The 23263-nt window shown below is 42.2% G+C and overlaps 1 protein-coding gene across 1 annotated transcript in view; it reads left to right on the top strand.

The window, feature by feature from the left end:
• Nucleotides 1-23263, top strand: part of ARID1B (AT-rich interaction domain 1B) — a 464069-nt gene that overhangs the window by 428880 nt on the left and 11926 nt on the right. The window contains 3 exon segments of the mRNA XM_048488244.1: nucleotides 16036-16174; nucleotides 16827-16999; nucleotides 20989-21139. Of these exon segments, the coding sequence (XP_048344201.1) occupies nucleotides 16036-16174; nucleotides 16827-16999; nucleotides 20989-21139 (463 nt within the window).

Below are 23263 nucleotides of genomic sequence, written 5' to 3'. Positions count from 1 at the left end.
TATATCCATATATCTGGGGATGATCACTGAGAAAGGAGACATTCCCTCTTATACCAAGGGTTTACCTTCCAGAGAGAAGGCTGATCCTAGTAGTGGGTGAGTTGATAACTAAAAACACAAAAAGATTATTTTGTGACAGCTGCGATGACTGCATTTGTGACTTATTTGCCTCGCGAAAGGTCATAGGTACTATGTCCTGTGTAGATAGGTTGTTTGGGGGTGGTGAAAGAGGCTCATTCTGCATCTTGGCACTAACGGCATTAGGGAGAGTGTGTTGGGAGACACTTTTTACGCATGACAAGACTGCAATAAATACCACATCTCATCAGGATTGGTTGTTCATTTTAATATGGCGGCTGAAAAAAAAACCTTGGGACGCAGTCATGAGAGAGAGGAAATTAAGCAAAATTCTGGCCGTTTGTTCTCTGGGCCATTTGTTCTCTGGGCCAGGTTAAGAAAACGTGGATGAATGGCATGTCTGTACAAAAAAGGCTTTCTTGTATGTACATGAAATCCTGCTGAGATTCTGCAGAATACATTGAGCGTAGTCTAATTGTCAGCAGTTTGTTTCTTTTCAAACAGTTTGTGGACCCATTGACATTGTAAACTGCACAAAAGCACTCGTATTGCCAGCTACGTTAGATAATCCTGTTTTGGTTTTGCAACAGAATAGAAATCCACTAAAATACGAAGCAGCAAAAACCATCAGTGTTTTTGCTTTCACCCCCTGAATCACAGTTTACTATTTCAAAGTCAATTACCAAATAGAGTTCTCATCGGTGTGTATTGAAAAGGGGAAAACATTTCATATGCCGGAATAAATTAAAGCCCCTGTTTTCCTCCAAGCAAAACTACTCAGGATATCACTGAATTTCACTTTGTGTACCAGTAGAAGATAGTACTTGATAATAGAAGATAGCCTTGTTGAAGGCTTTCACTCCGGACTCAACTGGTTGTGGTAGGTTTTCCAGACTGTGTGGCCGTGGTCTAGTAGATCTTGTTCTTAACGTTTCATCCTGCATCTGTGGCTGGCATCTTCAGAGGTGTATCACAGTGGGAAGTCTGTTACACACCGTGTCCAGTGAGAAGGGAATGTTTAGTTGGGCATATATTGTCCATATCCCAGGGTGGGAAACCAATCTGTAAGTGTTTGGGTGGAACTTGCTATGCAAAGCTGTGGTTGACTGCATTGTCCACTGACCCACGATACAATGCAGGGTCTTTACGTGAATCAGTTCTTTATGTATCCAAAGGGAATTGAAGATCTTCTATCCCAAAGGATCGGGGCTCAACTTCAAGGCCCAGTGGAGCTTTGGCTTCCAAAGCAGTGTTTAAGAAATGTGCTCAGTGCTCTACTAAGATGACCCATACTGACAAGTACTATTTGTGCTTAATATGTTTGGGTGAGACTCACAGTATTCAGACATGCAATATCTTCAAAAAAAAATCACCTTGGAGGCTAGAACTGATAGGGTTTTCAGACTGAAAGCTACACTGTGAGAAACAGCACTTGTGTCAGGTTCCCCCAGCGAGGCTCCAAGACACCACACAGACCATCTTCTTCAGAGTTGGTTCCCTGACCTCGGAACTCCCTCCATGACTTTGGAGCTCCCTCCATGGGCACTTTCAAATCAGTCTGTGACAATGACTCCATTCTCAGAACCATTCCCATCAGGTCCAGCGGTTCCAGCACTCTTGGAATCAAGGTGCAATCTGCCTCAACCTTGAACCACCCTGTCTCCGAGCCTTTGGCTAAGCAGCAGAAGACCAAGCATAGGGAGAAACCCAGGAAGTCTAAGAAGGGCCCATCCTCAGCAGTATCTACTCCTGAATCATCCTGATTGCTCCAAGACCCCTTCTATCCACTCAGAGTCATCTGTGAGCTTGAGAAAGACCCTCCAGTCAACTCAGCTTTGCTGGTTCACACTTTGGCATTGGATCTGAACCTTGTTCCATGGCCACGGAACATCCCCTGGCCATCCTTATTCATATCTCCAGATCTTATATAGGACTGGATTGATTTTTGCAAACAGAGGCAAATAGATCCCTCTGGTTGGATCTTAGAACAGTCCTCAGAACTTAGAATTTCATCCTTCCATCCTTGCAGGACCATCAGGAACCATGATTTTGGACCCAGGAGAAAAGGCGGCAGCAGTCTCCAAATACAGTTCCGAAGGATGCTCAGAGACATCTCCTGATGAGAAGGCTTGGGATCCAACCCGTATTTCCCATAATGAAGACATGTGTCTCTATGGGGAACAAATGTTCAGGATGGCTAAGGCACTAGAGATTGATGTGGCTACCACTGACAGTAGCCCAAGGACAAGATCTTGAGTGGGTTATACCTTGAGTCTCCTTGGATTGTGGCCTTTTCAGTCCTTGAGGGTCTTTCCAATCTTACTTGCCCCAATTTGGCAGAAACCAACTTTGAATCTTGCTGCATCTTATATGGTAGAAGACCTCTACAGTGTCAAGAAGGATTCATGTGGCTACTCATCCCCTACCTTCCTCCATTGTGACAGAGGAACTGCATTCCAAGCAGAGGCCGGGGAAACACTCTACACTGGAAGATAAATAGAGCCTTGATGCCTTGAGAAGAAAAATTTACTCCTCAACTGCTCTGCACTTTAAAATTGCCAGCCAAAAATTGCCAGGAAACAGTCCCTGAGGAGACCCGCTGCCTGGTGCTTTCTTGAGTCAGGTCAGGGTTAAGTCAGGGGATAAATGAAGAGCATGGGATCAGGCAGTTGGGGCAACAGTGTAGGCATGGTAAACATGACCCAAGGAATGCCGTGGGATCTTCATAATTTGCTTTGCAGAGGACATGCATGGCTACGAAGAATCGCCCTTCCACTTGAGACAAGAGCAAAGGTCAGAGATCTTCCATTCAAGGGCACAACACTGCTTGTTTCCAGCACAGATGACACTCTGATGTGTATTAAAAAGAATTCAACAGTTCGTAGTCCCTGAGAGAACTGCTTCCGGCCATCATTGTATTTCATCACATCAGCATTTTACTTACTGCTACAACCTTTTACAAAGGCTAGCATTTCCAGACACAACAAGGTCATCAGCAGTATTTTGTTCCCTGGCTGACAATGGCCCTTTGTCAATTGGGAATGCTTTTCAGATTCAGTGGACGGGATACCTTTTAATGCCTTTCCCTCTGCTACCGAGGGTTTAGGGAACATAATTGCAAATCAAGCAGACTGTATCCTGATAGCCCCCTTCTGACCATGCCAGAGATAGTTCTCAGAGCTGGTCAAGCTGGCAGCATCAGGTACCAGAGCTACTGACAGGTCAAGTCGACCTGTTTGCAATCCCAGTGTGGGCTTGCACTGAAGACAGAAGGTGAAAATAGAGTTGCACTTACTTGTAACTGCTGTACATCAGAGTACTCTTGGCAGACACACATTCCCTCCCTCTTGCCCCACAGTGAGCTCACTTACCGGTACTATTATTCTTTGTGGCAAGCTGACAGTGGCAAGCAGGAACTGATGGAAAGAGGGCACACCTCTTTGGTATGCCTGATGGTTCGGGCTGGTAAAACCTTTGCATTTTCTCCAAAGGGGAGGGACATTTCCCCTCTAATCTAGAGGCTAGAAACATTTACTCAGAAGACTTTGATGAACAGCAATTGCAGGTAAGTGCAACTCTGTTTGCTGATACTACTCACAAAGAAATCTCAGACTCATCAACTAAGGATCCTGTGTGTGTGGTGTGATGCAGGCAAACACATGTGCTTAATTCATGAAGACCACTCCACTCATAGCACATTCTGCCTTCCATTTGTAATATTCAGATATGAGGCTCATCTTCCACTTTATTTACATAAATCCTCTGGCTAGGGTTCATATGAGCATGCCTATATTACTGCTCAGCAGTTCCAAAATATGAACTGAATTGTGTGAATGTACACAATAGGAGAGTGAATTGGTTGCAGTGGAACGGAAGATGGGGCAACCAGTGAACTCCCCTTCTCTAATCACTATTTATTGAACTTCTGCATGTTGAGGCCATTGAACATATTCCCATATGCAATCAATAAACAACTGAGTTTAATCGAGCAATTTAGATTCGATTCCCCACTCACGAATAGATGAATGCTCATCACTTTAAGTCGATGCAGGGGACATGTGGACTCCCCACTTCATGCGCGGAACATGCATTTAATACCTGGTTGGACTGGTTCTATTCTTCAGCACGTGTTATTTTAGAACCAGGAAGAAAGTAGACCATTTTGAAAAGCGCATGGGCAATCTGGAGCAGTGGGGAAGTGGCGGGGGGGGGGGTGAATCCAGATTCGAACTCCTCTCCCTTGCGAGTGATGTGGAATCTCCCATCCAATCAGGACACAGTGGGTTGCGCGCAATGCGCGTGCAGCCCTTTTTTTTTATTTCGCGGACCGGAGATCCACGTGGATACAAAGCAACATGGGGCCGGTTTTGACTGATTGACTGAGTAGAAGTCAATACAAAGCAGTGCGACACGTATCCACGCGGATCAGGTGTTGTATGGAAGTGCGCGGAAACAGGCGGTTCCTTTATTATGCTGCTACTCTACAAAGATTGGTTCTGCGCACGTTGGAACAGCAGGGATCATGGATCCATTAGTTTGGAAGAAATACAAAAAATTTCCGCCCACACAATGCAGCAGCCGATAAGGATAGCCCCTTAGTAGATCGCGCGTTTGATCCGCCAACAGTGGGGACCTCTAAATGGGAACAAGGGGGCAGAAGCTGCGTTTCTGGGAACAAGGGGGCAGAAGCTGCAGTGGGGACCATGAAACCGTGTTCAAAAGGTCCCGAATCTTACCAAACCAGTTTGTATCTACTTTCTTTTTTGAAGCGGGGAATCAACCTAGTATTGCTGTCAGGTTTGTTTCTTTGTTTGTTTGTTTAATTAGTTGATTTCTATCCCACTCTTCAAGAGTGGGATAGAAATCAACTTGAAGAGTGGGATAGAGCATAGACTTTACGAACAGAAATCAACTTGAAGAGTGGGATAGAGCATAGACTTTACGAACAGAAGGTGTTGGGTTCAGGCCCTGACATCTCCAGCTGAAAGATCTCAGGTAGTAGATGTTAGGAAAGTCCTGTTTTACCTGAGCCCCTGGAGAGTCATTGCTAGTCAGCAAAGACAATGGACAAATGGTCTGATTTGTTTTACAGCAGTTTCATGTGTTCTTCATAAGTGGATTCATTCATTGCTTTTCTACTTCAGTAGAGAAAGAGAGAGAGAAGAGAAGGGCAATCCCATGTATTTCTGTGTTCACGATGCCAACAGAAGGATTATTATAGCACGTAAAATTTTCAGACTCTGTTGTATCTGATAGCGCCAAGGAGCTGCTCCCTGGGTTTCCTTGGCAGCTGTGGGAAAGGCGGGGGAGGTGTTGGAGAGTGGAAGGGAGGACAGTGAAAGCCAGTCATTTAATTAGTAAATCTGTAACCATAAACCCATCTATCTTTGCTGGCAGGTGGCTGACTGAGTTCTATTATTAGCTGACAGGTGATGTCACAAAACCTGTCATGCAGCCAACCAGGGAATCCCCGGCGGAAGATAAATGAGAAAGAGGTCTGGGTTATAAACAAAGGTGCCCTTTGATTGACCTCCATTCAGTGTGGACATGTGACGTATCCTGCTAAACCTCCAACCGCTTCCCCCACTCTTGTCAGAATTAGGGCACTGAGTTCATGCTGTGTAAATTATCTTCCCAGCGTGGTGTCTGGCTGTTAAGACTGAAGTATGTGAATGTACTTAACCTTCAGTAACCTTTCCATTGTTTACTTTAGAGTATACATTTGTAGCTTCTGGGGAAAGGTAGGGATATCCTAGAGAGCATATTAGGCCTTTTATTAATGGAGTTTCAAGAGGTTGCATTCTTTCTTTTTTAAGCCTGACTGGGGGAGGGGGGGGTTGGGATACTGGTACATAGAAGACATTTCCCTCCTTTCCTCCCTTTCCCCACAACTGAGTAGAATTTGAGTCATGGTTAATATAAAGAACCTTGAATTCCTGCTTTGCGGCTGGAAAAATTTAGGTGTCATCTAGCAGCTCCCCAAGTATTGCTGCTTCACGTCCTTTAGTCTTTTCACTGGACCCTTACTGGAGTGAATTAAGTTTACACACAGCAGCAGGAATTTTTGTATTGTATTTCTATATCATGATTTGAATATCAGGAAGGTATACAGTCCCTGTAGTAGAATGGCTACCTTGAATACAGTTCTTGTGTTTATTTAGGAGATGAGCTGATCAGACTGTTGTCTCCAAGAAACTTATTTCGAAAGCCAAAATTAAGAAATGGGAATCATTCAAAGAATTTCATGTTATAGTCAACTTTCAAAATGAGTATCAGAAGAGTGCAGGTGTACATGTCCACTTCATAATAATTTTAATATCCTGTTGAATATTCTCTAACCAGAAGAATGAATGAGAAAATTGTTATCACCACTGATGCATGTAAATATATATCTTCGTAGTACATTCAGCAAAGAATAACACTGAAGGAAAGAGGTCAAAGGAGAAGTACTGTTGATGAAAAAAGCAGAAGTCTGCCTTAAAGATTACTTGGAAGCACATTACACTCATCTCTGCTATGCCTTTTATGGTCCTCTGGGGATAATTCAGGATTCTAGTTTTGACTTCTAAAGCAACAGACAGGTTGAGTCTTACATGCCTTAGAGACCTCCTCCTGTATCTCAGTGTCATCTTTGAGATCACCTGAGAGGGCTTTGTGAAGCCTAGCATCTGTATAACAAATTAGAATCAGAAGAAAAATTTGAAGGGATTGACAGAAAGGTGGTATATAAACATAATGAATGATAGCAGCATGTAGAAAATGTCTTCTATGGATGTTCTAGACCAACAGTACCAAGCCTATGGATCATGACACACGTGTGGGTCACTAACGCTTCGGAAATGGGTCACAGCAGGCTCCTATGGACTAATAGTGGCTGTTCCCTTTCCCTACTTGCCTGGGGCCTATCTCATTTCACACTGAATCTCTGAGGTGGAGAAAGTGGGGCATAGCAAGCCAGCCTGCCAGCCAGCAGTCTGTGGTGAGCAAAGCTGATGTGGTAGCTGTGCTTGCATGCCAGGAAAGGATTGTGCGTACCTGTTTGTCCTCCTTTTCCTCCTCAATAGGTAGATGAGGTGAACTCTGGGGTGCTTGCCAAATGGTAGGAAGAGACAGAGAGATGGAGACTAGATCCTGCAGTGGGAGTACGTGGGCCTGTCAATTCCATGTCCTCAAGCAAGCCTGCCTTACCACAGCTGGCTGCCCCTTCCCCATTTCCTTTGATGTTAATACCCCCTAACTGCTTTTTATCAGTCAGTTACTGAAGTGTGGTTTAGAAACAACTTGTGAGTTGTGGCGTGACTGTGAGGGTGGAATTAGTAATGGCCAGGAGATGAGCCTTCTGTAGATTCCTGCCTACTTCAGGTGAACTGCATTGTTCCAGCCCTGATGGCTGGTGAAGCTGCTCTGAACTATAATGTTTGTGAAAGGTGCTGAATGTGCTAGCTTCAGAGGCGTCATAGGCCAAAACTCACGGAAGTGGCTATACTTTGACAGTCCACAAGGAGGGAAACATCAGGCCCTATTCTTGACTCACTATCTTGTCTCTGACTGCTGGGAGAGCTACAGTTCATATATGTTTTCTGGACCCACCTCTTCCATTTTCTTCAAAGAAAGAGCCAATGCAGACTGGAGGCTGTGAGGATCTGCTTGGTGCCTGTCCAATGATGAGCACTTAGCATCTTTTACACATGAAACTTGCACTTCATTTCATTTCCTACTATTTTGATTCATGAGCAACGGACTAGCAACATTAGCTTTTTAAAGTTGGGTGGGGCTTTTGATCATTGTGGTAGTGCTGGTGGAGGAATGGAATGATCTTCTTGTGCCTTCCTCTCATGTGAATCTATTTCATCTTTCAATCCAAGAAGCACCTATTTGATGTGCTCTTGAAACCTGTATCTCATAAGCTGAAATTGCCTGCTTCAGTCCCCCCCTCAGAGCAGCCACTGACAGAGACGGGATGTGACTGAATGGGTCTCTGGACATCTGAGCTGATGATCAGAAGAATACAAAAAGTGCTTCGTTTTTAGAAATGGATGTGTTTCTTAAGAGGAGAAATCTGCCATTGAAGTTGAGTGAGATAAGGGGGAACCCTTCAATTCTAAATTATCATTATAAGAGAAAGGAGTTCCAGGTTTGGAATTCAGGTAAATAGGGAGCAACCCAAGAGGATCCCAACCTCTTTCCCATGTTTTGCTTTCTCAGTCTCCGTTTTAGAACAGAAGTAAGCTGGGACTCTGGCTCCATATGTCCAGGTGAGGAACTGGCCAACCCCCCCCCCCCCCGCGCTTCCTGTCTGCTTATGCATGTTTTCTCTGAAGTAAATGCTATTTAATTTAGTTGGGCTTGCTTACAAGGCCATCCTATGCCTACTTACCTGGGAGCAAGTCCTGTTGAATGAAGATACTTACTTTGGAGTAGACATGCATTCTGACAGGGATGTGAAACAGATGCCTTAACTGTTGACAAAATGGAAGCTCAAACACACTAATACTAGTCAAAATATAATTTATTGTGAATAAAACTGTTAAAGCCTTTTTACTTTGTTCTAACACTGCTAGGTTAACTTTTGCAGCTCATGGAGATACAAGCTGCGATCAGATAGTTGTGTTCTTACATTTGCATAAACTGTGACTAACTTTGGAAGTGCAATAAATATTTCAACACATTCCACTAATAGATGTGTTAAATAAATTTTTGCTTGGGTATCTCAAGTAATGATTATAAAATAGGCAATCTTGCAGTATAAAAGTATAAAAGTGATGGTTGTCAAAAACCTATGGTCCAAAATTAATGTGACCACAAATCAGTGGGTCACCATACCAAGTAGATTTGAACTTGTGGGTTCTCATACCAAGAAGTTTGTGATGCAGTGTTCTAGACTTCCTGTTTCTCTTGGTACTCACCATAAAATTGAGCATGTCTACAGGAACTGTAAGGGTTTTTTTTCCCTAGAGTGAGTGATTTGGTTCTAGAGATAAGGAGTAGGCCATTTTAATTGGAGTCAAACTGAACAATGGTTCAGAGTGAAGTCATGATAATTTTGTAGTCCTGGTATTTTATTTTATGGTGGTGGTTCATTTTAAATAAAGTATTTGAATGAGGTAGGAGAGCAATCATTTTGAAATAAAATAATTAATTTAGATTATTGGGATGTAGTGGTCCTTCAAAATACACTTAGGCCTTCAGAATTACTTCATCAGTATCTCGGTTGAAGTTCATAGACAACTCTTTTGAATTATTTTCCCATTCTCTACTCTAATTTAGCAGCATAGGTGTCATGAGGAGGGGGCCTGGGGGGCTTAAGCCCTGGATGCCACTTGAGAAGATCACATGGGGGCACGCATTTGGCCTCCCACACCCTGAGCAAGTGAGGAGCTGGAGCCGCCATCTGACTACCTCCCACCTTCTCAGGCTCTGCTGCTACCAACTGCTCATGACTTTGCCCTTCTACCCCTTCCCTCCCTCACTATGGAGGGAGCAGGGTTGTTCAGCCGCCTCTACTCAGACTGACCTTGCAGCATGCCCCTGAGATGGGCAAGCAAGAGGTGCTCACCCAGGGACAGAGGAGGTGAAGGCCCTTCCACAGGGCCAGTTACTGGGAGATGCAGTACACAATGGCGTGCAGGGGGAGTGCCAGCCACGCCGCCCACCTGCCTAGTGTGGCCTCTGCAGTCTGTGTTACTGTATGGCTGGTCTCTCCACAGTCTGCCTCCAGATCAATCCCTCGCCCTCCATCTGCTGTCGAATTCCTTCCCCTTTTCACCTCCCCAGGGCACACTGACATCGCATCAGGGGAATTGCTGGCAACCCCTTCTCCCCACCCTTGGAAATCTCTGGTGTGATCTGTTCCTCTCCTCCCATACCTCCAGGAGCATGGAGGATCCGGAGGAGAGCAGTCTCAGCCAAAGCACCTAAAAGTGAACCCACAGCATGTCCCTGAACATTCCAGCAAGGTAATCACCAGTCTTTGGATATGACCCAGCCCCCTATGAAGGTAGATTGCAAATAATTAGGGCCCTATGAAAGAAATTTGAGCTGGCTAGTCCAGGGGTAGGGAACCTGTGGCTCTCCAGATGTTCAGGAACTACAATTCCCATCAGCCTCTGTCAGCATGGCCAATTGGCCATGCTGGTAGGGGCTGATGGGAATTGTAGTTCCTGAACATCTGGAGAGCCGCAGGTTCCCTACCCCTGGGCTAGTCACATCAATTGTGGTCCATCTCCATAGAGACTGCCCCCTCCCCAGAGGTGTATCTAGGGAAAATGGAGTCTGGGGCAAAATCTAAGTTTTCCATGTCCCCCTACCCCCCGTATGGGCAATGATTTGGGAGTGCTTTTCCCCAACAGCCACAAACCACACTCAGAATTTACCTGAGTAGCCAAAAGTAAATATGCAATATTACCCACAGGGAACTGGCACTGGATTGGGACCACTTGGAACCTCCATGAACACTGAAGGAACTTACTTCCAAGTCAGTGTCTTCAGAATATCTGCTCCAGAATCTTCCCTGATATTGATGTCAGGCTGACTGGATGGTAATTATTAGGGTCCTCCTTTTTGACGATGGGGATAACATTAGCCCTCCTCCAGTTCACTGGGACTTCTCCTGTTCTCCAGGAGTTCTCAAAGATTACAGCAAGTGGCTCTGAGATTACTTCTGCCAGTTCTTTTAATACCCTGGAGATTTGAATTCGTTTAAAGTAGCCAAGTATTCCTGCACTAACTATTTATTCTGGGCTGAATTTCTCCTACTGTATCTTCTGTTTCATTTTCCCCTGGATGAGCACTATTTCCTTTTTGGGAAAAGACTGAGGCAAAGAAGGTGTTGAGTAGTTTTGCCTTTTCTCCATCCCCTGTTAGCATTTTGCCATCTTCTCCATGTAGTGACTCTTTTTTTCTTCCTTTTGCTATGGACATAACCAAAAAAAGCAATTTTTTTGTTGTTTTTAACCATTCTGGCAAGTCTCAGCTCATTGTGAGCTTTAGGTTTTCTGGCTTTCTCCCGACACATCCTTGTTTGAATTCCTCTTTGGTGATTTCCCCCCTTTTCCATTTCTTGTACATGTCCTTTTTAAATCTTAGCTCAGTTGAAAGTTCTTTAGACAGCCATCCTGGTTTCCTTAGACACCTCCCATTATTCATTGGAACCGTTTGAAATTGTATCCTCAAGATCTCACTTTTAAGAAATTCCCAGCCATCATGCACTGCCTTCTCTTTTAGTATTTTTGACCACTGGGTCATGCCCAGTAGATTCCTAAGCTGCTTTCTTAAAATCTGCTTTCTTAAAATCTAGAATGCATGTATGAGTACGCTTAGCATCCCCTTAAACTGTATAACAAACTCCGGGAGAAAATGATCATTCCAACCTAAGGATCCTACCACTTCCACTCCACATCATCATTATTGGTTAGGAGCAGATCTAAAATAGTGATTCCCCTTGCTGCTTCTTCCATCTTCTGGGCCATGAAATTGGCCACAAGGCAAATGAGAAATTTGTTGGACCTGATTGTCATGAAAGAGTTTGATCCCAACAAATATCCGGATAATTGAAATCTCCCATGACTACTGCTTATTTCCTATCTGAAAGTTTGGTCATCTGTTCTTAGACTGCATCATCCATCTCTTCAGACTGGCATGGGGATCAGTGCTGTTTCTCTCCCCGTTTTTACCCAAATGCTCTGAACCTGGCTTGCAGGATTTAAGTCATGGACCTGCTCACAGCTGTAATAATCTTTTACGTATAATGCTACTCCTCCTTTCCTATTTGATCTATGTCTCTGAAATAGGTTATACCCTTCAATTCTTACGTTCCAATCATGAGACTCATCTCGCCAGGTTTCAGTGATACCTATTATATGTGTTTTGCTGTGTTAAGAGTTTGAGTTAATGTTGTTTATTTTCCATACTCTGTTCATTGGTGTAGAGACATTGAAGACCATGGGGTATTTCCTCTGGCTGCTTCTTTAATGATTTTTCCCTCCTGCTGCTGACTTCTTGACCTATTCGCTCAGTTCTTTCTATAACCTTTGGACTATCACTTGATGAATCCTGTCTCCATGTTTAGATATATGAAGGGATGTCATATTGGTGAGGGAGCTCTTGTCTTCTTGAATACTGTCTCCCTCCCCCACATAACTCAGTTTAAAACCCTTCTGATCAGAGTTTCAGCAGGTTGTTGTGTTCCTCCACAGTAGGACAACTAGGTTTGTGTCCAGTAGCCCCAACAAGATTTGGGCAAGGGGGGATAAGTTTTCAAGAGTCAGGGCACTCCTTTTCAGAAAATCTGGTTGGTCTCTTAAGGAGCTAATAAACAAGTATCAAGCAGTTTGAAATTGTGGTGGCTGTTGTGATTCGGGGCTGCTGGGTTTATGTCCTGGCAGAGCCAGGGAACTGCCTATCAATTGCACTGTACAAGAAAGCCAGCTGAATACATACAAAGACCCTGAATCCCACCCCCATCTTCCCAATCCCCATAGTGATGGTCCAGTGTACAAATGGGTAAAGGGTTTTAGGCTATGCCAAATTTTTTCACCATCAATATGTTTATTATGTTTTAAATGTTATTGTTATAATGGTATGAAAATTGGTTTTGGAATTGATTTTAAATTATCTCTGTAAACCACCCTGATCCCATCACCCGCCAAGAAGGGCAGGGTATTAAATTTAGTAAAGTAAAATGAATAAAACGAAGCTGCCTGATACTGAACTGGACTATTGGTTCAGCAAGATCAGTCTTGTCTGCTCTGGTGCCTCCTCCCTCTCTTTTTCTGTCCTGTATCTTTTGCTCTCTTTTTTCTCCTTTCATTTATTTCTGTATCTTTATTTTGTTGGCTGCCACCAGGAATAAAATTCCAAAAACCCTTTTATTTCCCCTTTTATTTTATTTTCTTGGTAGTATGTTCGAGATGTAAGGCAAATGGATGGCATTTGTAGAACTAAGAAAAATCAGGTAGGAGTTCCAATATTTCATTGAGCCAAAATAAGATGTTATTTATAACTGGTAGGTAATTTCAAGGTTTCAAACAAAATTATTTACAAAAAATAAAAAAAAATCTGAGGCACCAAATACTTTTAAATAACTTCCAGTCAGCATAAAATCATTCTGACCCTTTTCACATCTTCTCTCTCTATTCCTTATGCTGTTCTCTCGGTCTAGAATGTAACCTTTTCACTCTTACAAGGAAATTATGTCATCCTTCATCACACCCATACAGTTTCTGTCCTTTTCTGACTTACTCCAGTTCTTCCTCAGAGAGAGTTCTGACACCCTAACTCTGACAGTTTCTATATTCCTCACAGATTAATACATCTCAAAACTAACTTCAATTTCTCCTTCTCTCCTTGTAAAAACACAGCCAAGATTTTGCTCACACAACTTCACCCCTTACACACCTCCCTCTCTTTCTTTCTGACTCTACCCTCTTTTTCTGTCTCCCCTTTTCCCCACCCAGGCACTCCTCACACAAACCAATCATGGCTCACCTGCCTTTCTCTGGCCACTCCCCCCCCTCCTACTGAGCACTCAGTTTAAAGACACACAAACCTACAATCATTTCAGTCCAACCGTAAAATCGTTACAGGTGGGGTATTAAATTTAGTAAAGTAAAATAAATAAAACAAAGCTGCCTCATACTGAATTGGACTATTGGTTCAGCAAGATCAGTGTTATCTGCTCTGATTGACAGCTCTCTTCCAGGGTCTCAGCAAAGGCCTTTCACATCCCCTGCTGCTTGGTCCTTTTAACTGGAGATGCTGCCAGGGATTGAACCTGGGACCTTCTTCATGATGCTTCCAGCCCAGGCACAAGATGAGGTCACCCAATGAGTTTACAGATGAGAGCAAGAACAACATTTGATAGGAAGAAGTGTGCATAGTTTGGGAATGGAGAATAACTGCCTCCCTGCTTTGAGCTACTAAGAAGATTTTAAGATGTTGGCTGAAATATTAAGGACCCAGTTTGCAACCCTATAGTCAGTCCCAAAATACCAGTACTTTTGGATCATTGTCTCTGGAATGACTGCTTGAAAATGAAATGACACCAAGTTCTCTCTTTGAGTGTCTGTCTCTCTCTGTGTGTGTGTGTGTGTGTGTATGGGAGGGAGAGGGAGAGAGAGGGATTGATGTATATTCTTTGCTATGATGCAGCCCTCCAGTATATCCCTGGCTGGAAGCCTGCACTCCTGACTTCTTCTCCTTTACATCCAACTGAAATAATTTTATAGTCGTCTCCTTTACATCCAACTGGAATAATTTGATCCAAGAAAACAACCACTTTTCCTGTTGCCTTCAAGATAACCTGAGAGCATCCTTTTCTTCTGAGCCATTCCACACATGCCCTTTATGTGATGAGGGTGGGTCCCAGCTGCCTTAACGCTGCTGCTCTGACCCAGTCTCAACAGCAAACAGCTCACATTTCTTTCAGATCTAAATTTTTACTGGTAGAAACTTCTTAACATAACACCCCACAGGACTGAAGACCACTTTTTTTATTTTGTTTCTCCTGCCCCTGCTTGAGGGTGGAGGATTCTTTACCCAACCAGGGACCTGGCAACACTAGAAACTGAGGACCAGTATTTGGATAAATGTGAGATTTGTATGTAGTGCATGTTCAGCTGTACATCAGTTGACTGTAACATGAGAATTACTCAATGCACATACAAAGAAAAATCAAGTGTACGCTGTATACAGAGTGTATGTGTATTCCTGTATCTTGTGAACAGGAATTCTGCAGGGTAGGTCAGTATTCTTATTTGCCGCATTGCTTGATGAGGTGAGACTGCAATGTGCCTACACTGTGACCATGAGTGTATGGTAAGGGAGATTCAAACCAGGGACTGTTAGCTGTTACGCTGCCGTATCTGTTTTTAAAGAATTTTTCCAGACTTTTATTTCACCTTCCCCAGCCAGATGGGAGTCAGATGTTTGGGGGGGTTACAATTCCATGGTTGCCCCGGGCACAATTTTCTGTAGTTTGCTCCTGTTTAGCAGCTGTTTATTATAACTAGTCCTTGAAAAACAGCAACCAGCAAGTATTTATTTACAAATTCACAGCTGATGTCTTCTTTTCCTTTCTCTTACTGTGTCAGAAACACATGTGAGTAGACTGTGTGCAAGGAAAAAAAATTGACCTGAAAAAATATACTATTTTTTCTACCAATATTGCAGAAATGGTTTACTATTTGTTTTCTCTTTTTAAAAAACCTGAAGTAAATGAATCTAATTTATAAATTGAGATAAGATTAAATGCAGTTGACACTATGTTATTGAGTTTGAAATATACTGAGATGTGATCATTTAATATTTTGAGGTAAACAGCATCATATGCTATTTGACTTTTTTAGTTCTAATTTTTGATCATTTTGAAATTATTTTTATCAATTTGAAATTATCACAAGAGTTTGAATCTAGTCCCCATATTCACACAGGCTACTAATAAATTCATATAACATGGTTGCACATGTGTCTAGTCATGAAGTTCTCTCACTTGAGCGTCATAACTAACTAGATGCTATCAAAATGAGAAGTGGCCTGTGTGCATCTGTTGAAATAAAACATTGCCTGAAATATTACTGAGAGTCTTTAAGAATGTAAAAGTAGTCCCTTTGGTCTTTGCTTTGGGTTATAGGTTTAAATATTCTAGTGAGATTGTTATTGAACAGTGAGAATTTTAGACAAAGATTTTGTAATACGTTTGAGGGTAAAGCTGTGAGCTGACTACCCTTTCAAACACTGCCCCCCTCCCTGAACTTTGACCATCCTGGTTTAGTCAGTTTAGATATAAGAAACAAAATGTTTAATAATATACACATTGTCTTAAGTACAAGGGGTATCCAGGGAATCAAACATATTTCTTTGTTGCATATTGAGAGATAGCTCTACTGAAAAGTTGCCTCCCTTCCTCAACCAGTGTCAGCCTATATATAACATTTTCTTTTCCATTTTTGTTTTTGCTAGCTAACTCGGGTTCTCTTCAAGGTCCGCAGACCCCTCAATCTACTAGTAGCAATTCCATGTCAGAAGTGCCAGGCGATCTCAAGCCTCCAACACCAGCATCTACACCTCATGGACAGATGACACCTATTCAGGGCAGCAGGTACAACAGGCTATTTTTCTTAGACCCTTTCTTGAAATCTTTCTTGTTATTACTAGATTTAGTGCCAAAATACTGTTTTGTGGATATTGTCTTTTCCCAAGCTTCATGGAAAATGGTATTTGTATCTGGTTGCATGGTATGTCAGGGGCACCTCTTGGATGGTATCACTGCTGGTGAATGGCACTTAACATCCTTTTTCCCTATCACCAAGTGATGAACTGATTCCCAGTGACAGACAGTACTCACATGGAAACTGAAACTGTGAAGTCCCAGGTGTGATTAAACCATTTGTAATATCTATCCCTCACAACAAATCTTCAGTCTTGCCTTGAGATCTTCACTCACTGCTGAAGTGAAGCTGACTTTACTTTGAGACATTAATTTCAGCTAATGTGAGAAGTTCCCACTTTTAAGGCTAGGTGTTTTTGCTGTTGTACCCCATTTTTAAAAAATGGCATGTCCTCTAATTCATCAAATGCTCTGTATATCTTATGGCAATGATTGGCTTACTGATACTGTAAAACTGGTGATTTTCAGAGCAATTAACTTACAGAATTGGAGGGCTCGTTATTAAATTATCTAATTTAATATCACAATGCACACAGTTGTGTTCTAGCAACATTAATGCCTTCTTTTTCTTCCCTCTCTTTAGGAATAGTTCCATTAGTGTACATGATCCTTTTTCAGATGTAAGTGATTCAGCATTTCCAAAGCGAAACTCCATGACCCCAAATGCGCCCTATCAGCAGGCAATGAATATGCCAGATATGATGGGAAGAATGCCCTATGAACCGAACAAGGACCCTTTTGGTGGGATGAGAAAAGGTATCTGCTGGGCAGCATCTAAATTCCTCTTTCCTAGTTACCCTACTCCAGTTTGTCAGTAGCTCTATTTATGTGCTATACTGAATGCTCATACAACTTATGTGTATGTGCACTCACCGCTTATAAGAGCCATTGCACATTCACTTTACAAATGAAACCAGGAATCAGTTCTTGAATAAATATGAGGTTCCAATCACCTATTTATCTGTACATACATTGAATGCAATTAGTCAACACACATGCAAAAAACAATCAAGTGTACCCACACATGGATTTACTTTTTAATGAGGCTGGAAATCTTTTAATTTTTCCTTTGCTCCAAAAGATAGATCAAGTGGAGACATTACCTCTTTTATTAGAATATTATTTATTTATTTTATCTATGATTTCACGTCTATAGCCCGCCCTCCCGAAGGGCTCAGGGCGGCTTGCAATCAACAGATAACTAAAATCACAACATCAAATAAACAATTTTAGTAACTTTTTAGTAACAATTTAGAATAAACAATTTAGTATAATAGTAGACCTACCACTTTTTCAGTTGCAAGTGCAAAATTTTATGCACTTGTGATTGATTTTCATAACTGTTCTGAAGTGTTCTAGTTTTTTAAATGTAGTAACCTGCTTAAAACTAATAAGTTAAGAAGTGTTATGAGGCAGAGAGAGAATGGATTGTATTTGTCCAGTATAACTTGTGAACACCCTGACCTGGATGGCCCAGGCTAGCCCAGTCTTGTCAGATCTCAGAAGTTAAGCAGGGTTGTCCCTGGTTAGTATTTGGATGGGAGAACACCAAGTAATTCCAGGGTTGCTATGCAGAGTTGAAAACAATGGCATGGTTTGTCTCTTGCCTTGAAGACCCTATGAAGTTCCCATAAATCAACCACAGCTTGACAGCGCTTTACACACTCACTGAAACAAATAACTTGTGAACAGAGCTAATATGTATGTGTTTTTTCTAATTTCTCTCATAGCAGTTATAGGAGAAATAAGAAAAATGTTTTGGCCTTCTTAGGGGATTTCAGTCTGTTATATTTCAAAATGTTAAAATGAAATTTCTGACACCCTTTTCTATGTCTTCTCTGCTTTTACAAGTAGGGGTCCTCTGTCAGATTACAGAATGAACAAAAGCTGATATTTCTGTAGTCAGGAAGAAAGATTGTTAGCAACATTGAAAGCTTGCTCTTGGATATAGTCAAGAAACAGCAGGGTATTTCAAGAGTATTTGTTCTAGGTATTTTAATTCTCCAGGCTAACAATGGCAATGTCTCACCATAGATCAAACAGTAATTTTAAAAAAATTAAGCAAAGGAATTTGGCTTACCTCCTCCGTGGTCCCATTTAACTGTTTTCAGTGTTAGTCAGTGTGTAGAATGTGAGGACTTCTCAAAGAAACAGATATTCCTAATAAATAATTTGGGGCCACTCCCCACTTACCTCATCTGAGTGCAACCCCACAGCGACCCCTCGTAGAAAAGCCTCCGTGGCTTTTGACCACGGAGACATTTGTTCCCCACTCATTTTCCATTCAGGAAATAGCGCGGGGGTCCACATCAAGAGTCAAAGAGGCAATCGAGCGTTCTGATTGGCTGGCACGTGTGTGCGTCATTTACACGTGGGAGTTGCAGCCAGCCGAAGGCGGGGCTCCATTTTGATTGGCTGCCCCGAAAAGTTGGTTTGGATAAGCTGAACGCATTGTTTTGAGACGTCTGCACATGCTGACGTCACTACCCGTTGCAAATTGCTTGGGCAGAAAAACAAAAGTAAAAATCAGTTTCGGTTTACACCGCCGACAACCCTGTGCTCAGTGGCACTTTGCCAAGCTGCAAAACCGTGGACCTCGAGCAAAAAAGAGCAAAAAAGAGCAATGTTGGCACTTCTTGTTGTGCACACGTCTCAATTTCCGAGCACTTTCTGACGGGGACACCCTCCCTAAACAAAATGGCGGTTCCTGTTTCCTGATTGGCCAGAAGCTGCACGTCAGAGCAAATCAGCCGTGCGTAAACAGCCGAGGTTCCCCACCCCCCGCGGCACCCGCGGGGTTTTTGAAAATGTTGCTCTTTGCAGAGGACCTAATTTGCTGCGCGGCAAGGAGGTGGGAGAGCGGCAAATTAAGGGCAGCTGCGCAGTGGGCGCTGGTGACGTGGGGAACGTCCATCCTCCTCGTGTCTTTTAAAGAGGTGACCCCGCTGCTTATGGTGAGTGGGGAGTGGCCCAAGGTGTGATATGACGCTTGTCCCTCCTGCTCCATCTAGATAGATCCCCTGATCATAAGCTATTTGATGTGTACACTTATGCCTAATTCCATAGCATATAAACTATTCTGCTGTTAAAGAATTAAGATACTGATTAATATCATTTTATATCTTAATGAAATCACATAAATTCCAGAAGCATGTATTCTTGATTGAAATTCCTGAAATGCTTGAAGCAAAGTAAGTTATTTATTAGTTCCACTTGCTTAATGGTAGGCATTCTTGAAAGCAAACCTCAGTTGCAATGTAAGTAAGGTTTTGATTGTCACAGTACTTTAAGAAATTGAATTTTCTCCAATGTACAGATGTAGGCAAGCCTCTCAATTTTATATAGGGGGCAGTGATAATGTAAGAATATATATCTTAAACTTCTCGTGGACCTCTTACACTAGTAAAATATTGTGTTTTTTCTCAGAACAGGTAGCTTCATTCTCATCAAACTTTTAGTATTATATATTCATTTATTTTATTTAGATAATTATACCCTACTTTTCTCCCCACTCTCTTCTCCTTTCCTCCATTTTTATCCTTACAACAAACCTGTGTGGTATTTTAGGAGAAGAGAGTGGCTGGCCCAAGATTACCCACCAAACTCCCATGGCAAAGTGGGGATTCAGACCTGGGTCACTCAGATCCTAGTCCAGTACACTAATGACTATGGAATATATACGGAACTGGAAACCACTCTTCTGGGGAGTTCACTTATATCTAATTCTAAGTGGGTGCTGAAAGCATTCCTTACTTTGGAATATTCAGCCTTACTTTTTCAACTCTGGAATATTTTCACAGTGTGAAGCCAGTATAGATGGCAAAACAACAGAGGGCCATAGAGACAGCTGGATGGTGGTGGGGTGTGTGTGTGTGTATCTAGAACATTATTCTTTCATGACTACTATTTCCTTTTCTCTAATTTGGAGAATATTCTGCATGTATGGAAACACTCAGCCTTCCTTTTTATCAGTGTTAAAGTGTTTTGATATATCTTGTCTCCAGTGCAAAGACCATGCTAAGTCTTCACAGGGATTCCATCTCTCAGCACCTTTCCCCTCCCACCAACAGCCATTCCCCCCTGGCTTCCTGGAAAAAGTGTGTTGCTGGGGTTGTAGGACCCACATGGAGATTAGCCACACAGGTTGGGAGGTTACAGTGAGAATGGGGCAAAATCAGTCCTTCTCTCCTCCAAAATCCAGTCACACATGAAGGGGCAGGAAGCCATTTTGCCTGCTGCTCCACTGCAGCCTCCCAGTCTATCTGGCTACTACTCCAAGTGGGATCCACAACCCTAGGAGTATACATTTCTGCAGTCCAAGTGGCTGCTGGTGGAAGGGGAAGCTGAGAAGGCTGGCAACTGGCAGATTGTGGATTCCAAACTGGGGCTTGAATGGAAGACTGACTTAAAATTGCTTCAGTTTTTTTCTGTTTTCAAATTTGAGACCAAAAAGCCATGTGGGATTCAAGTTCTGGGCCCAGGTATGGTAACCACAAGTCGTTCATCTGTCAGGTGGGTGTGAAATCTACTTTTTTGTAATCCATTCTATTTAGATATCATTCTGACATCTCTTAGTACTAGTGATGATTTATCCATTTGTCAGACAGCTAGCAGTTTTGCTTGATCGGATCAGGTCTGTGGACTTCAATTAAATTATGCCAGGCATTGATGCCATTTAATATTGTTGAACATACACTTTTAAAAGAATACATTTAATTTGTACTTCTTTTTTGTTCCTTTTTTAGTGCCTGCAAATAGTGAACCCTTCATGACCTCTGGACAAATGCCCAACAGTGGAATGCAAGACATGTATAATCAGACTCCATCTGGAGCAATGTCCAACATGGGCATTGGCCAACGCCAGCAGTTCCCCTATGGAAGTGGTTATGACCGGAGGTGAGCGTCTCTCTGTATCTTCAGAAGGCAGAAACTATTAGTGAACAGGATCCTGCACCTTTAGCCTTCTTCCAGTTGTATCTCGCACAGAACTCCCAATCCCATGTCTCTAAGCACTAATTCGACAATAACTGAATATAAGATGACTGGTTTTTGCAGGAATTAGTGAATGGAGAATGCTTGAAGAAGGAAGTTAAAGAGATGAGGCTGATCACTGCTTTTTTCAGGTTGCAGCATTTAGCTACTTCTGCTACAATTTGTGAAAATTATCGCTGAATTGAAATACAGTCTTCTACAAAGTGTGCGTGCACCCTTTTCAGTGATTTTCATGCCTCTTTGCAAAAGAATGAAAAACTTATTTACAAAAGGCAGATATTGGCAGAAGAGAGTTCAAGTCGGACAGAATCAGGCCGAAACTTCCATGCCATAATCTGGTAATGTACAGTTGATTACCTGGGATGGATTGAAGGGCTTGTTCAGATGCATGTATGATTGCACTCTCCAGTGAAAAAAAACACACACATCCAGATATGGATGCCAAGCATCTGCACCCCCTTACCTTTAATAGGATGTCCCTTTGCGTGCATATCAGAATACAAATTCTGCACCAAGTAATTTATACAAGTCTTGAGACACAGATGATGGAACTGCCAACAGAACAAAACATAAGGAGCACCAGCCTGGTTGCCTGGGCGAAAGTGATGTGCTTCCTCTTCTTGCACACACAGCTCTCAGACTGAGAATGGTAAAAGGGTTTTGCTTGCACTATGTGACATCATCAGCTGTGTGGCACTGTGATGTCATATTACCTATGTGATCCCTAATTGATTAGGATTATATAAAGAAGAAGCCTTTTGAATTAAAAAGTAGGCTGTTCCAGCAGTAGGAGATAAGGGACAGTAGCTGCAAACAAACGCTAAAATTCACAAATAAGTGACAGATGCACGGTTCTACAAATATTTTTGTAGTAAGGGGTAACTTTCAAAATGAAAATTCAACCATACCAAAATTTGACATAGAACTAGATGCAGATGATATTCTTTTTCTTTCTTCAAATAAAAACAGAACATCCCTGTTTTCAGCCTGTTTTGCTCATTGCTCTGAAAGTGTGAGCCTCTTGCCTGGGTGATATGCTTGTGCTTTGCTGTGACCTTTTCATGGTTGCAGAAAGGAGCAATCCGGAACAACAGTTAACACTAAAATAAGTGTTACAAGCTAGAGTGAGGGAAAAGGTGTTATGTCACGTGACTTAACTACAAGGCCTGATGACAAATTTGTGTCACTTCACACTGTTTTATCTATTGTTGATCCTAAAATGGAAACATTAGTTGTTGAAAAACTATGAAAGAATAAAAAAATTCATAATACTGTGAATTGCAAGGTTTTTTTTTTTCAGAAGGTTCCGAAATTAAATCAGTTCCTAACCAGCCTAGATTTGTTGTATCAATGTGCTGCAGTGAGCCACACTGATGTATTTTTCTTGGCAGGTTGCTTCAAGTTAGCTTCAGCCATCCGGAGAATATGCTGCTCGATTTTTTCTGCGTCAACCAGTTGTATGCCCTAAATCCCACCCACCTCCCATTGCTTTTCCCTCTCAAGAAGAAAAATTCCATCCATCTTTTCCCTCTAAGGGAGAAAAGCAGCTTGAGGGGAAATGATTTTGAGAAGATACATATTTGGAAAGGGAAGTAAATAGCCCCTCTCTCCACCTGTGGATGTTCTGCAGTAAAAATCTCCTTTGGAAAAGCAATTAATAAGTGTATACATAAGTGATTAGTAGCCATTAGTGATAAGTAGTTTTCAGATTCTTGAAATTCAGTAGGCTGAACTCTCCCTACAGAAGCAAAAATAAAATAGCTTCTGCAATGGTCTCAGTAATATTTGAGCCAAAAACGGCTGTACCACAAGTTGTCTTTTTCACTAGATCTGAGGAATAAGTGCTTGTTTACAGCATGAGGTTTCCTTTGTCATTTTTAGGTCGAATCATGGTCTGGGTCCTGAAGGCAGTATGGGAGTACCTGGTAAAAGCAACATGGTGCCTTCAAACAATGACCCAAGCATGTACTCTCCTAACCATTACCCTGGGCAGCAAAGGTGAACAATAATTTAATCTGTTTGAAATAC

The sequence above is a fragment of the Sphaerodactylus townsendi genome, linkage group LG01, assembly GCF_021028975.2.
Source record: "Sphaerodactylus townsendi isolate TG3544 linkage group LG01, MPM_Stown_v2.3, whole genome shotgun sequence".
Lineage (NCBI taxonomy): Eukaryota > Metazoa > Chordata > Lepidosauria > Squamata > Sphaerodactylidae > Sphaerodactylus > Sphaerodactylus townsendi.
This window is presented reverse-complemented; position numbering and strand designations above follow the sequence as displayed.